This window comes from Octopus bimaculoides, chromosome 6 (genome assembly GCF_046866305.1).
Source record: "Octopus bimaculoides isolate indiv1 chromosome 6, ASM4686630v1, whole genome shotgun sequence".
Lineage (NCBI taxonomy): Eukaryota > Metazoa > Mollusca > Cephalopoda > Octopoda > Octopodidae > Octopus > Octopus bimaculoides.
The window spans coordinates 48,736,717-48,754,338 of NC_142933.1; the positions used below are offsets into that span (position 1 = coordinate 48,736,717).

General features: G+C 36.3%; 1 protein-coding gene across 8 annotated transcripts in view; it reads right to left on the bottom strand.

The window, feature by feature from the left end:
* Positions 1-6,882: 6,882 nt before the first annotated feature.
* LOC106880743 (uncharacterized) overlaps positions 6,883-17,622 on the bottom strand; it is a 120,486-nt gene continuing 109,746 nt past the window's right edge. For 4 of the 8 annotated variants that reach the window (XR_016242256.1, XM_052968854.2, XM_089353847.1 and 1 more), the window contains one exon: positions 6,883-7,627. Coding sequence is in view for 6 of the 8 variants with exons in the window: in XM_052968854.2 (XP_052824814.2) it covers positions 7,623-7,627 (5 nt within the window). In the remaining 2 variants the exon portion in view is untranslated. The remainder of the gene's footprint in view (positions 7,628-17,622) is intronic. The other 4 variants (XM_052968851.2, XR_016242255.1, XM_052968853.2 and 1 more) reach the window with 4 other exon arrangements.

Here is a 17,622-nt window from a genome sequence, read left to right on the forward strand (position 1 = left end):
TTCAATTTATAAAGTTTACTGGATTATTCTGTACTGGTATATGTGTTAAAATATGTAACTGTAACTTAAATGTATACTTCTGACATACAACTAGTAACACAAAATACTTATTAGCTATACTAACATACAGCTATCTGACCTTTTAGTATTATATACTGAATTTACATAAAACACACACATAACATATGAAAGAAGCAAGCTAGGAAGAGATGTAAAGTGAGTGAAATATAGAGGAAGAAAAAACTTAAAAGGAAAAAGAGACTATATGTGACTGTAAATTTTTACCAAAGGGTGTGTACAACAGTGATTTTAACCCACGCTTTCACACAAAAAGATGTACAATTTGATTAATTGAAGGGAAGTAACTACGATTTCGAGAAAACATTTTTCCATTTAGAAGCTAATGTTGGAATATTTCTAACAGAATACAAAATTTTTAGTAAGAAATAAAATATATATAAATCATTACGAAATACAATGATGTGTGAAAACATTTGTGATGAAACAATAAGCAAAACATTTTGCAATACAATAATAATATTGTGCAAGTAATTTTAAATAAAATTGTGATTAACAGAACTACAATGAAATGAATATAGAAATAATGATGATTATAAGATTATTACTAACCAGTCTCAACCATTATATAAAGCTCAGCATAAAAAATATAACAAAATTTTAACTTTAAATCTCAAATGAAATATTTAAATCTCAAATGAAACAAAAACTGGCTCTCCCTCAGTTATGATGATGAGTGTTCTAGCTGATCCAATCAACAGAACAGCCTGCTTGTAAAATAAATGTGCAAGTAGCTGAGTACTCCATATACACATGTACCCTTAATGTAGTTCTCAGGAAGATTCAGCAGGACACAGAATGTGAAAAGGCTGGTCTTTTGAATTACAGGTATAACTCATTTTTGCCAGCTGAGTGAACTGGAGTAACATGAAATAAAGAGTCTTGCTCAAGGACACATTGCTGGGAATTGAACTCAAAATAATACAATTGTGAGCCAATTACTCTAAACACTAAGCCATACAATGTTAATATATTATTATTATTATTATTATTATTGAGTGAGAAAACAGTGCATTTCATCAGAAGTGACACTGGGGTATAAATATACAAAGCTCAATATATTCATCATGACTACCTGTCTGATAAGGGTACACCAGGCAAATGCATCACAACCATATGTGCATGACATGGTATCAAGTTAAACAGACATGCTCAACTGATTAAGGTCAAGCAACTAACAAGCAAATCTATGGTATTGATCAGAATATTTGTTGTCGCCCATCTTTTATACGAAGACAAAACAATGTACATGATAACACTTCCAATCAGTTAAGATCAGAAGTCATGAGAATCACTGCCTTGTATTGCATCAGGTCATAGAGCCACTGCCTGGTATTGCATCAGGTCATAGAGCCACTGCTTGGTATTATATCAGAACATACTATTGCATCAGGGTATAACATTGCGTCAGGGCAGTGAGCTGGAAGAATCATTACTGTGCCAGACATATGCTTAGTGGCAGTTCGTATGGCTCTTTACATTCTGAATTCAAAAACTGCCAAGACAGACTTTGCTCTCATCTTTTAGGAGTCAATAAAATAAGTACCAGTTGAACACTGCCAAAATTGCTGGCCTTGTGCCAAAATTAGAAAGAATTATCATCATTATAATTAATAATCATTTTTACTATAGACACAAGGCCTGAAATTTTTGGGGTAGAGACTATTTGATTACACTGACCCTACTGCTGAACAGGTACATATATTATCAATCCTGAAAAGATGAAAGATAAAACTAAGAGAACTATTTTAGTTCAATGGAGTTATACCCCTTGGATTGGGAGCAAGCGGGGAGATATTTGCTTGTAGAGTGAAGATTAGAGATGCTGGAAAGGGAGCAAGTGGAGATGAGGCAGTGTGGGAGAGGGTTCATTTTAAAATTAGGTGAGTTTGTGAGGTCGTGTGCATGTATATATATGTGTATATATCACAGCTGGATGTTGTAAGTCTTATTTTGATTCCTCAGATTTTGGTGAGGAGAAAAAAACTGCTGAGGTTATTTCAGTACTTATATACATGGTGTGGTAGGCCAGTATGCTAGAGTAAATTTGCACTCATGAGTATATGAGTAGAAGACTTCACTTTTACTGTTTAGATAGGTTCCTGAGTAGAGTTCCTTAGTTTGATCCTTTCCTCATCCTAGCAAAGCTAGCACCTTCTACTGCTGTAAAAGTAAAGTTTAAACTTTTCCACATGATATCATAATATGCAGTATTTTCCTTCAATGTCCATATATACCACACTACTGACATATTTTGCCTCTCTTGGATTTAGTCTCAAAGTGAAAGGACTTATGTTATGCTCATATATTTTCATATATTTGCTGCTCCATTGAAATCCTTGATGCCACAAGTTTTGACATGTGCTGTGAGGCCTTGATGAATATATATGTATGTATACGTGCATCTGTATGTGTGTGGGTACTTGTGGATATGTATGTGCATGGAGAGACAGCATACAAAATGTTAATGCATGTGAGTCATGGGGTTGCAGTTTAGGAGGTATATTGTGTGTGACTCATCACTGACTACAGAAATTTATATCAATAAGGCGGCGAGCTGGCAGAAACGTTAGCACGCCGGGTGAAATGCTTGGCAGTATTCCGTCTGCTGTTATGTTCTGAGTTCAAATTCCGCCGAGGTCGACTTTGCCTTTCATCCTTTCGGGGTCGATTAAATAAGTACCAGTTACACACTGGGGTCAATATAATCGACTTAATCCGTTTGTCTGTCCATGTTTGTCCCCTATGTGTGTAGCCCTTTGTGGGCAGTAAAGAAATAAGAAATTTATATCAATGTACCTTTTGTTCGTCTGCTAGAAAGGAGATTGTTTGAAATTGATACCATAACCTTGACAATTAGGTGACTACAAGCATCGCTGACCTTAAACCGCTATTTGTATTATTATTGTTGTTATTAATGCCATTGTCATGGTCATTGGGCTGGCATCTTGAAGTGCTGTTATTGGAGTGGTTGATCATGGAACTGTCTTGACTACAAGACTCTGGTTTTCCATTCCTTTCTCTCTACTGTATACACTGGGAATGGTTGCGAATGTGTAAGAGCATGTATGCGTGTCTTCCCATTTACATATGAAAAAGCATAATCTCAAACCTCTGTTTGTTTTTCTCTTACTATACTGTACCCTGGATTCAGCCATTCCACTGATGTTTATAATTTGCATAACAGAAATATACACTGAGCACTTAACATCATTCTTGGTATTTTTTGCTAAACACTGAGGAGGTACATAAAATTAAGTAATGTTTTAAAAAGCAATTATGTATTCCAGGCAGTTAATATGATGAAACCTCTGTATGCTTCATAAAACATAAAATACCATATATTTTTTCTGTATTTTATAAAATACTATTTCATGCCTTGTATTCACTGGTGCCAAGCTGTCTTGGCTTTTGCCTTAGATAACATCAGTGGCATGGAGAGGGGAGGCTGGTGTGCATGGGCAACTGTTGGTCTTCCATAAACAGCCTTGCTTGGACTTGTGCTTTGGAGAGGAACTGTCTAGTTGCAATCTCAGGGTCATTCATGACCAAAGGGGTCTTTACCCTTTAAAATACACACAAACACAAACACACACACACATACACATGCATGTGTAGAACTTGTTGAAATTCTGCAGTGTTAGAACAACCTTATCAATAAATTTGAAGAATTAAATATGAAATGCCCATATTCCTTTCCTATACTATAAACCTATTCAATAAACTTATCTAGTGTGGGAGTTTGGTGTAGAAATTATGTATTCGCTTATATTAATTATCCCATATTGAAAGTATTTACCATGATTTAATCACTAGCACTCTCTATCATTCTTCCTAACAATCTATACTAGGATGATGTCAAGTAATGAATAGCAAGTAAATTGATAAGAATGATTAAATGAATAAATAATATAAAACAACCTAATCTAGATTAAATAGCTCTATTCTTTGCTATACTTCTCCATTATGTTCCTAGTTGCAATTCTTTTGCTTGTTTATGCTGGACCATATTATTGGTTTCAAATTTTGGCACAAGGCCAGCAATTTCGAGGGCAGGGGCTAATTGATTACATTGACCCCAGTGCATAACTGGTACTTATTTTATTGACCCCAGAAGAATGAAGAGCAAAGTCAACTTCGGTGGTTCAGCATTAAGGTGGCAGAGTCATTACCAAAATGCTTAGTGGCATTTCACCAACCTTTATGTTCTGAGTTCACATTCCACTGAGGTCGACTATGCTTTTTATCTTTATGGGGTTGATAAAATAAGCACCAGTTGAGCAACAGGGTCCATGTAGTACTCCTACCTCACTCAAATTTTGCTCACATACCATCTTACTAACCAATATGTGGTTAGGAAAGTATATCTGTATATTTGTGTGTTTATAATCACTATAATGTTTATTGATTTTAACTTTCTTCTCATTAATTTAGCCCTTTGACTTTATAAATTAAATTTACATTGAAGTCTAGTTTTAACTAGCCTATATATATTTCTAACTTATTCTTTTAACATTCAGGGCCGATAAAGAACTGGTTACCTTCTAAATCAAACTCACATGTATGTTTTCCTTAACTGAACCAATACACTTATATTTTACTTATCAAATACTAACTTTAATAGCTTTAGTCAATAGCCTTTGATGGTCCCAATCTGAACTTCTATAAATGTGTTTAGTATTACCCCTTATCCTTCTAGGAAGAATGTTTTAGTTCTTCCAAGTTTATCCAATTGCTGATGAATTTCTTGCTCTTTTCCTACCTTGATTTTTTAAATTTTATTTTGTTAATATTTTCTCCTCCCATCTTGGCAAATTTTCAATATTTCTTGTTAGTCTCAATGCAGTGAGCTGGCAGAATTGTTAGCATGCTAGGCGAAATGTTTAGTGGCATTTCAAATTCGGCTGAAGTTAACTTTGCTTCACATCCTTTCAGGGCCGATAAAGTAAGTACAAGTTGAGTACTGGAGTCAATGTAATTGATTTACCAACTTCTGAAATTGCTGGCTTAGTGCTAAAATTTGAAATTAATATTTCTTATTAGTCTTTCCACTTATATGAACTTCACATTGTAATTTCTTTTTTTCAACTTTTATTCAATGAGTGTGTGTCGATGCACTCAAAAACACGCACGTGTATGTGTATATGTATTAGCATGACTGTCTGGTTACCTGTCACCCTATCACATACATCTGTTGACACTAAAATATAAAACTGAAGTTAATATCTTACCCAAAAATAAGTACTTATACAACAGTCTGGATATTTTTTTGGCACCACCTGTTTCAGGTTCTTTGTCAGCTAATAACACTAGTGACCACTATTATTGTTGATAAGAATTGCTTGGTGTTAGCTTTTTTATCTATTGTAATCAATTATTCTCTCTTCCATCCAATTTGAGTTTAATAAACTAAGTTATAACCACTCCCCAATGGGAAATGAATATAATGAGTCTGCTTAGTTTGTGCAGTTAATGAATTGATTAGTTGCTATTATAATGTACACTCCTATTTGTTACTTTGTCCTTTTGTTTGAAAATAATGAATCTCTTTAGCGTGCGAGGCTAATGATTTTGATTAGTTAATGGCTCACTAACCCTATCACCTCTAAATGAATCAGATAGTATATTAAACTATCGTTCACTTGCAAATTTCCTAAGCTACCATTATACTATTGGAGCATATCACCAAAAAAGCCTCTAATGGAAAGTCTTACCTGACAATGTGGCAATGTTACATAAACACTATTTTATAATCTTATATAATCTTGCATGCTACTGCATGTCAAAAATAGTATAACAATGTGTTAATAATTAATAACAATAATTAATAACAATGTGTTAATAATTAATTTGCTACTGAAGTGCATGTAGTCATACTCAAATTATCCATTTGTTTCATTTTTATTACTATGTATGTGCATGTGTGTGTGTGTGTGTGCACGTGTATATGCATGCATGTGTGTGTGTGAATGCATGTACTAGATCTCTCTCTCTCTCTCTCTCTCTCTCAGTTTAATGGTTCTCTTATTCTTATCACTCTGCTTCTCTGTCTTTTCCATAACAATGATTATGAAATAAATTATCTTTGTATTATCACATTTCTTTTAACCATCTTTAACTCTCTTATCACCAAAGATGCCACCACTGATTCTCACTGTCTTGAAATTACTTTTTTATCTTCCAATAATAGTTTCTCTGTTACATTCTGTTGCTCTCTCCTCGACTACTCTCGTCCCACCTACCAATAACTCTCTTCCTTTCATAATACTTTAACTTCTTTCAACATTCTCTCTTGTATTCTCCTTTTTATAGTAAAGGCTCTTTAGCCTAGTGAGGTAGAAGACACCCATGTATTCTTTAAAGTGGTTTGCAAATTGTGTAGAGACAGCATAGGGCTAAGAGAACATGTTAGTTTTGCTAAGGGTTCAACAAATTCTGCAGTACTTGCAGTACTGGTACCAAGACAAAATACAACCAGTACATTCTGTAATGTGGTTGGTGTTGGGAAGGTCATCTAATTTAAGAAATTATATGTGTTAAAAATGGAACATATGAACAAGACATGTTCCCTAACCTGCCCAGGGAGGTAAGAGGATATGAATTGAATAAGAAACGACTTGGTCTGTGACAATCTGTCATACTCAAGCCAATATGGAAAGTGGATGTATGATGATGATGATTCACCAAAACAGCCTACAGAGATTTTGGTTACTTGCTGTAACTTTCCAGTTTTAGAAACAGTTCTGCTGTCAAGTCTTTATAGTTATGTCTGATATTTAACTGAAAACTCACAGAAGTAGTTGATAATGTATTGATATATTTTATTAACCTTTAACTTGATAAAACTTACAAAATTCACTCTGTGATTTGAAAAAAAAAAAATGTTGAAAAATCTTTTTATTTAGAAATTTATCCAAACTTCTCCAAAATTAAAAAAAGCAAACATGATAGAAAAAAGTAAGTGCTTAATTTTTGATTTTCTCATACAACAAACAGAATGGTATATATAGCTTGAAGTTTATAATCATAGTATGTGATATATATATAGGTAAATGTTAATAATCATTAATAAGAGGAAAATGAATTGCTTAAAAGAAACAAACAAATATTTCAACTTTGTTTATCAATTTAAATGCTGCAAGTGTAAATTCAAAGCAAGAATAGAATGCATATGCTATTGCAAAGAAACCATTAATCTAAGGCGTGATATGTGCAATTCCTCAAACCAAATATGCTTGATGGCATAACATGAGTAAAAATAATATTTAGCCAGTTTTTCTTGCACTCACAAATCCTGCTGTTTTATTTCTTGAAGTGGCAGTTTTTTTTTCTTTTCATTCAAGTGCTTCATTTCCTGATCAATATAATTCCACCCTTTTGTGAGTATCCAGTGACTTGCAAGAGGTCAGGGTTAGAATACACTCCATATTTCAGTTTGTAACAATGTTGATATTATTCAAGAGTTATCCTTGGTTGCTTGATGGTTGCTCAAATGTTTCATAGAAAATATTCTACCAATAATAAATCAATCCCTAAAAAAACTGTTATCCTAAAACAGAAAAGGATAAGAAAAGAAAAAAATCTGAAGAACACTACTATTCAATTACAATCTTTTTATCATAACACATTTAACAAATTTGTTATGATAAAATGGCTTTGCAATTAATTCAATTTGATAATGAAAATATTACAGCAGAGATTCTCTAACTTTTTCTTCCAGTGTACCTTTCATCTTGTCTAACAATCTTGGTGTATACCCCATGTGAAGAATACATATAAAATGGTGGAATAACATACAAAATATATATTTATTGATTTCAAATTTGGGCACAAGGCCAGCAATTTAGGGGAGGAGTAAGTAAATTACATTGACCCCAGTGCTCAACTGGTACTTATTTTATTGAACCGAAAAGAATGAAAGGTGAAGTTGACCTTGACAGAATTTGAATTCAGAACGTGGAGACAGACGAAATACCATGAAGCATTTTGCTTAGCATACTAACGATTCTGCCAGTTCATCACCTGCAACAACATACATTTATTATTTGTTATTAATTTAAAGTGTTTAATTCCTGATATGGCTAACTTTGTCTTTCATTTTCTTGGGGTTGATAAAATGAAGTACCAGCCAAATACTGGAGTCATTTATTGACTGCTCTCTCTTCCAAAATTTTTGGTTTTGTGCCTTTATAAGTATTGTAACGTAGTTACTCATTACCAATTTATTGTAGTATTGCCATTTGTTATGACAATACTTGTTTACACTGTAACAGCGTAGTAACAAAAAAATATATAACAAAGCAGGGTAACAACAATGTAACAATCCAACAAACTCTCCACGAACTATACATGAACCAACAAACAATATTCCAACAAACTATCAAAATGACACCTTATGACTTCCTCTCACTCAGACTGCAACTATTTATAGTCATTCACTCAAGTCTATTCTCACAGAGATGGTCATGACTCTCGCCACAACAATAAGAAATTGCTTTTGTTAAATTTAATGTTACATCTTTAATCAGCTTGGCTCTTTCTAACAAGCAACTCAATTCTAAGTACAGTTTCAGAGAGGCGCACCTACAAATAATTCCCAGTTGACAGTCTTGCATGAAATCTTTTTTTCATTATAACATTGCTGAAAACCCTTGTTTATAATAAGTGGATGGGAACATTAAAAAGCTTTCAACACATTTTCTAAATTACACAAGAGGTGTTTAGTTGGTTGTGATTATTTCATTGTTGCAGCCCTTTTTACAAAGTTTGTATACTCTGCAATACCACTTACATGTCCATAAGAATATATGTGTACCCAAGTTCGAGAACTGTATTGTAGTAGTTACAAGCAACACACAATATAAAGGTTATTAAATATTTGTCAATAGCTTAATAAGGACTTTCGTTGATCATATGTGTAGTGATAATTACAAATCTGACTAGAATCATTTCAAAACTAGAATTTTTGCATATCAAAATAGCTGAAGTGTACATTCGTTGTTTAACTCCTGTTAGTCTTGGTGTGGTGGGAGGGGACCTATGATTAAAAGCATTCTAGATAATAACTATCCTATATTTCTGAGACATAGCTTATCTCAGATTACATTATCCAATGTATATACTTCTTTTCATGGGAAGGTGTATTTTGAGAGAGATCTGGTTGCTACTTTTAGCAAGTGGAGTGCCTACTTGTGCTTATAGTTCCTGATCACAGACTACTGGAGGACTTGCATTAAATTCGTGGTAATGAATATAAAGGGGAATAACTTTGCAAAGCAATGAATTATGTATCCTTGAAGACTGGTTTATAATAGTAGTTCAGAGGATAGTGGAAGAGGGGGTAATAGCAAAGATAGTGAATTAGGTTTCGTGAACAAATATCAGGAAAAAAAATCTTAACAGTTATCTTAACTTTTACAGAGTTCTTTCCCTTCTTATCAATTTCCTAAGAGATTATGTAATCGTGAAAGAGAAACAGTTTATTATTGTTCAAGAAAGCTGAACAATTTTGAGATTATATTACGCATTAAAAAAGAAAAAAAAAAAAAAGCGGGGGAGGCATTATTATTTTTCGGGGACAAAATATAAATGAAAAAGCAGAAAATACCAAGAATGGTAAAAAAAAGGTAGACTATATGATGCTTGTGTACAAACGGCTATACTCCATGGTAGTGAGACATGGGATCTGAATGCTGAAGACATGTGTAGACTGGAGAGAAACGAAGGTAGTATGCTTTGTTGGATGTGCAACATCAGTGCACATGTACGGCAAAGTGCAAATGTATTGAGAGAAAAGCTGGATATAAGAGGAATCAAATGTAGCATGCAAGAGAGAAGACTATGTTGGTTTGGGCATGTGATGCATATGAACGAGGACAGCTGCATAAAGAAGTACCGATCACTGAAAGTGGATGGTACCCGTGGAAGAGGGAGACCCAGGAAGGCATGGGATGAAGTAGTAAGGAGTGATCTCAGGAAATTGGACCTCACAGAGGAAATGACCATGGACCTAGATGTCTGGTGATATGAAGTTCTTGAGAAGACCCGCCCACATCAGTGAAACTGAGTTCTAGAAGCACTGTGTGTCTCACCCACAAGAAAACTTCTCACACACTCTACCACAACAAACCAAACTACATCTCTACATCCCTTCTCTTCCTCACATTTTCAATTCATGTACTATGATTACCTCCCACTCCTCAGTCTTGTCCTCTTGGCCTGGTACCACTGTGTCATTTTTTATTCACCAATCAAGTTCATGCTACTTGTCTCTATCACAGCCATCAATCGAAATTTTTCTTACATATAAATAGCTTCCACTTGGTCGTGACATAATGAACCTCAGATGACAAGGTATACAATGTGTTTTTAGTCAAAAGCAAATGAAGTTTGGCTTGTAAGTATTTGATCAACCAACATTTATCAAATGCCTTAATTCTTTCATAGACCTACAAGGCTCCCACTAACATAGTACCAACTCTTACAGTTACATATAGTGCTTTTTACATATAAATTGCAGATATGCTGTGAATAGAAATGACATCTTTGGAAACTTGTTCATTCATTTTAATTGTTAGGACTGTATTTAACCAAGACTTATTTGATTTCCTAAGTGACTCATGCAGCTAGTGGTCTTTAAGGATTAAATACCTTATCAATTGCATTGAATTAAATTTGTGTGTATAATCCACATTGCTATTCATACAGGCAGAACCTATTGCTGGCTTATCTTCAATTTCATATTAAATGTTGAAGGTCATTAGTTGAAAACAAAACATTATAAAAAGGAGGAAATGGAAAGATGTGTGTGTGTGTGTGTGTGTGTATATATATATATAGTTTGTAACAAAGCTCCCCATTCTCCAAAACTTACATTCTTGAAAATCATACAAATATTAAATCAGTTAAATGCTTTAATTGTAATTCAAATAAATCTCCATATATTTCTCATCATCATAATCATTTAACATCTGTGTTCCATGCTAGCATGGGTGGGACAGCAGCACAAGTGCCGGCCAGGCCAAAGCCTGCACCAGACTTTTGTGACACTTTTGGCAGGATTTTTACAGCTGGATGCCCTTCCTAACACGAACCACACAGCAAAGTGGACCTAGTGTTTTTTATGTGGCACAAGCACGGGCGAGGTGAGTAGTGCTTTTTACATGGCACAAGCACAGGCAAGGGCAGTTTTGGCAAGGTTTTTACAGCTGGATGCCCTTCCTAACACCAGTACCTTTACAGTGTGGACTGGATGCTTTTAGGTGGCACCTGCACTGACAGGGTCACCAAGTACTTGCAAGACAAAAGCTTTTAAGAGGGGAGGTGATGATAAAAAGGTTATAGTGAGACAGATAAAGGTGTCTTACTATAGAGAAAGATCAGAAATGAAGACAGAAGCAGGTGTGCTACCACAAAGAAAATACATGAGTGAAGCACAGGGGAGAGAAAGAGAGAGAAAGGGGGGAGGGGGAGAGACCACAGGATAGAGATGGTGGCAGAATGCTACTTTCGTTTCTCTCCAATCTACACATGTCTTCAGCATTCAGTGCCCATGTCTCACTACCATGGAGTATAGCCGTTTGTACACAAGCATCATATAGTCTACCTTTCATTCTGAGAGAGAGAGGCCTTTTGTTGCTAAAAGAGGTAATAGCTCTCCAAACTTCCTCCACACCAATTCCTATTCTAGAGGCAATACTTTCAGAGTATCCTCCACCATTGCTAATTTGGTCACCTACGTAACAGAAACTACCTACAACCTCAAGAGAGCTTCCTGGGCATTTGAGAGAATCTAATTCCTGTGTGCTCTTAGTGCTTACTGTTCCTTCACATCTGCCACATACAAAGACAACTATCTGTTTATCTACTTGTGATACCACTGCATCTCTTATGTGCCCATAGTTTACACTGAGTGCAGCAAATGGAATTTCTTCCAACTCCTTTCCTACATATGGACCAGAAAGAGAGTTTTTTCTTCTTTCTTACTAACGACCACTTTTGTCTTAGCTAGGTTAACTTTTTGAGGCTCTTTGATTCCAGGCTTTGTTTCCATACTTGAAATTTCTTCTCCAATTCTGCTAAAGATTCTGCAATAAGAGCAAGGTCATCAGCATATAGTAGTTCCCACGGGCATCTAGTTTTGAATTCCTCTATCATGGCCTGGAGGACTATAATGAATAATTATATTAAGAACTGAGCACTGGTGAACCCCAACCTGAATGCAAAATTCATCACTGTATTCATGGCTGACTCTCACCTTACTGACAGCACCACTGTACATGGCTTGGACAGCTCTAACAAACCACTCCTCTACTCCTAACTTCCTTAGAGACCACCATATAACAGAGCAGGGAACTCTGTTGAAAGCTTTCTCCAGGTCGACAAAGACTAAGTACAATGGCTTGCTTTTGGCCAAGTACTTTTCCTGTAGCTGTCTCACTAGGAAGTTGGCATCTGTGATACCCTTCCCAGGTACAAAACCAAACTGCATCTCATCTAGTTTAATTCTAGTTTCTAATCAATTGAGCTATAACCCTCTCAGTAATTTTCATGACTTGGTCTAGTAGTTTAATACCTCTGTAGTTGTTTCTAATGCATCACTTTTACCCTTATAGCAGGTAACTACAATGCTACTATGTACATATATATATTAAGGTGCAGGCGTGGCTGTATGGTAAGAAGCTTACTTCCCAACCACATGGTCCCAGGTTCAGTCCCGCTGCATGGCACCTTGGGCAAGTGTCTTCTACTATAACCTTGAGCTGACCAAAGCCTTATGAGTGGATTTGATAGATGGAAACTAAGAGAAGCCTGTCGTATATATGTATATATATATGCGTGTGTGTGTGTGTGTGTGTGTGTGTGTGTGTGTATGTGTATGTGTGTGAGTGTGTGTGTCTGTTTGCCCCCCACCTCACAATCGGTACTAGTGTATTTACATCCCCGTAACTTACCAGTTTGGCAAAAGAGATCGATAAAATAAATACCCTGTTTATAAAAAGTAAGTACTAGGGTCAATACATCTGACTGAAAAGACTCTTCAAGGCAATGTCCCAGCATGGCCATAGTCTCATGGTTGAAACAAGTAAAATATACATCGCCAGTGGATCGTATATCCGAAAAAAAAAAAGCACACTCTAAAATATAGAGCGGTAATGTATTTACAAGCAGTTAAATATATGTCTTGTCGGACTCTGAAGGCAGAGGGTATATAACCTCTCTTCAAACAGGAGGTAGAAATCCGTTACAAGTCAGTTAATTTGCAAACAAAAAAATAGAATACCATTTGAGGTTCAGCCAAGATGAGTTATCTTTCTTAGACTAGTCAGTTGGCAAATCTTATGGGTTTAAAGGGTAAACAGGGAATCTCTACCCTTAGGATCTATCCAGCCTGTGAGGACTTTTCCAGGTCTAATTGACGAATGGGGAATCTCATGCTTGCAGCAGGTAGCATTTGAAATGGGAGCAGGGACTATAGATCTCACATCTAGAATTTATGAGAGAACTGATTCAAGGGAGTCTTGAAGGATCCTTATTCACTTTGTTATGCAAAGCTTGCATTGTCCACTCCCATTTATGTAGGACCCAGCTGTTCTATTATCCTCAATTTAATTTTGTATGGGGTTCCTTCATCCTTAAGGTGCCATTTATGCAAAGTATTTACCCTATATCATTAAATTAACAGGCTATGTCATACTTCTCACCAAAAAACTATCTTCATCTAATTGAATATCAAAATCAGTTCAACCCAGGAAAGTATGAAATAAATGAAAAGAGAACCCCTTGGAAAAAAAAAAAAAACCTAAAATAGAATCATAGATAAACACTACAAAAAAAATATCAGAATCCAACATAGAAATTATAAAACATATAAACAGCCACACCCACAAATATCTAGTTCTCAATCAATCAGATAACTTTAAAAATATAACCAACTAAGGGAATAATTTTGACGAAAAATTTACTGATTTAGAAAAAATGAATTGCACAGCTGTTTATTGCAGGTGGATTTATTGAACTATTGACTATGTCTGTTCATTTTCTCAGAACAAGCATTCAACAAGTTTGTAGTACAATGAACAAGGACACTGAAACTAGGTCTTAGAAAAATGTGTCTAAATTTAGTAGTTGCTCATGGAAAAGTAGAGATTATAGTATGTTAAGATGACACATGCTAGAGAGTATACAACAAAGACATTGCAGTTCATATTGGACACAAATACATGTAACTTAATTCTGATGAAAAAATTTGCGTCTCTGTTTTTTATTTATTTATTTGTGTGTGTGTGTGTGTGTGTGTGTGTGCATGCATGCCTGCATCTAATCAAAATCTGAAATATTCAATTAATTTCTGGAATAACAGATGGGAAATTGTACCTAAAGGAATGACATTAATGGAACATGACATACTATGCTTCCTAAATTAGTACAATTAGCACACAGGTTTTAATAGAATGTAATCAGTACAGACAATTCAGCATCTAAAGAAGTTAAGAATCAATTTAAACAAATAAAATTGTAGTAGGATCTATTTCTGTATAGGCTTGCTCTTTCCGAGATAGATATTTGGATTTTGAAATGAGAAAAATCAGTTTCTTTTGATAAACTCATTGGTGATCTGTTTTCCAACAATTTAAAGGAATTCTTCTGAACATAAAACCTTGTTTTGAAATTGTTTTGAAATTGTCTTCTTTTTGACTCTGGTGTAGTTTTATGTGTAGGGCTACTATCGATCTGGACTTTAGTCCTATAAAGAACTCCATTCATCAGACAATTACTAGGGCCTTTGAAATTATACTTAGGGCCATAATTGTATTCATTAGGTTTATCAAACTGAAATTTTTAGTCCTATCATGAATTGATTGAATTTGATATTTTACATATCCTTGTGTGTGTGTGTGTGTGTGTGTGTGTGTGTGTGTACACATACACACATACATACATACATACACACACACACACACACACACACACACATAAATACATATATATACATTCATCATCATCAACATTGCTTAATGTTCACTGTTCCATACTCATGTGGGTCAGATGGAATTACTTGATGTGGATGTTTTACAGCCGGATACCCTTCCTGTTGCCAACACTCACAAGTTTCAAAGTAAAATGATTAGAAGATCGGAACTGAAGGACACTACTTGCAAGATGGTAACACTTGGTTACAATTATAACAATGTCAAGGCAAGGAGAGAGTAATACACACAAATATACACACATATATGTATGTATACACACACACACGTATGTATACACACACACACACACACATACACACACGTATGTATGTATGTACGTACGTATGGTGTGCTTCTTTCATTTTCCATCAAATAAATTCCTTCACAAAGATTTGGTTGACCTCGGATTGTAGCAGGAAACATTTGCTCAAGGTCCCATGTAGGTCTGAACTCAAAAACGTGGTTAAGATAGCAAATTTTCAACCGAAAGGCAAAAGTATATATGTCACTAAAGTGACTGAGGGTGCTATTCAGCACCAGTATTGCTAGAAATAAGAGTCAAAATCAAATAGCCACAATATCCTCACAGAAGCAGTGATAAGTGACTGAAACCTTTGGCAATATACCATGCTTGAGAAGACCTGTCAAGCCAAGTGAGACCATAGTCGTAGCTGATACCAGTATTTTGTAACTGGCACCCATGCCAGTAGCATGTAAAAGAGCACCTGCTACACTCTTTGAGTGGTTGGTGTTAGGACGGGTATCCAGCTGTAGAAACTATGCCAAATCAGATTGGAACCTAGTGTAGCTTCCCAGCTTACCAGTTTTCAGTCAAACAGTCCAACCCATGCCAGCATGGGAAATGGAAGTATGATAATGATTATATATATATATATATATATATATATATATATATATAAAATTATTTAAAATTATAATACAGGGTATCTAAGAGATACTGCCACGCTGAAAAATAGCAGTCAAATCTTGACTCTAAACGAACATTCATTGTGGTTTAGAGTCAAGATTTGACTGCTATTTTTCAGCGTGGCGGTATCTCTAGAGGTAGTCGATAGCTTCTGCTATCTGGGCGACCAAGTTAGTAGTGGGGGTGGGCGCGCTGAAAGTGAAGCTGCTAGAATAAGAATAGCCTGGGCAAAGTTTAGAGAGCTCTTACCTCTGCTGGCGACAAAGGGACTCTCACTCAGAGTAAAAGGCAGACTGTATGACGCATGTGTACGAACAGCCATGCTACATGGCAGTGAAACATGGGCTGTAACTGCTGAGGACTTGCGTAAGCTCGCAAGGAATGAAGCCAGTATGCTCCATTGGATGTGTAATGTCAATGTAAATACCCGTCAGAGTGTAAGTATCTTGAGAGAAAAGCTGAACATCAGTTGTGGTGTGCAAGAGAGACGATTGTGCTGGTATGGACATGTGGTGAGAATGGATGAGGATAGCTGCTTGAAGAAGTGCCACACCCTAACAGTTGAGGGAACCCGTGGAAGAGGTAGGCCCAGGAAGACCTGGGCTGAGGTGGTGAGGCAAGACCTTCGTACATTGGGCCTCACTGAGGCGATGACTACTGACCGAGACCTTTGGAGGTGTGCTGTGCGTGAGAAGACCCGGCAAGCCAAGTGAGATCGTTGCCAGTGCCCCTGGACTGGCTCTTGTGCGGGTGGCACATAAGATGCACCATTTTGAGCGTGGTCGTTGCCAGTACCACCTGACTGGCCTTCGTAGGATTTTCGAGTGAGATCGTTGCCAGTGCCCCTGGACTGGCTTGTGCGGGTGGCACATAAAAGACACCATTTCGAGCGTGGCCGTTGCCAGTACCGCCTGACTGGCCTTCGTAGGATTTTCGAGCGAGATCGTTGCCAGTTCCCCTGGACTGGCTTGTGCGGGTGGCACATAAAAGACACCATTTCGAGTGTGGCCGTTGCCAGTATCGCCTGACTGGCCTTCGTGCGGGTGACACGTAAAAGCACCTACTACACTCTCTGAGTGGTTGGCGTTAGGAAGGGCATCCAGCTGTAGAAACTCTGCCAAATTTAGATTGGAGCCTGGTGTTGCCATCCGGTTTCACCAGTCCTCAGTCAAATCGTCCAACCCATGCTAGCATGGAAAGCGGACGTTAAACGATGATGATGATGATGATGATAATTATTGTTAGCTTCCTTAAACTCTGCACAAACTTCCTCTTTTCTGGTTCTCATCACTCCCTGCTCTTTGTTTAATTTCTCTCATTCTACTCCTACTGTTGCATTAATTTGCTTTATTCTGGTGCCTCACCAGTGCATTGTTATTTTAACATAAGTGCAGGTGTAACTGTGGGATAAGAAACTTGCTTCTCAATCAAGAGGTTTTGAGTTCAGTCCCAGTGTATGGGCAAGAGTCTTCTATAGTCCTAGGTTGATCAAAGCTTTGTGAGTGGATCTGGTAGATGGAAACCAAGAGAAGCCTGCTGCATATGTATGTGTGTGTGTGTGTGTGTGTGTGTGTGTGTGTTTGTACCAATAAATGCATGTAGAATTAACATCCAAAGTAATTCTTCACGTATGACAAGTAACTC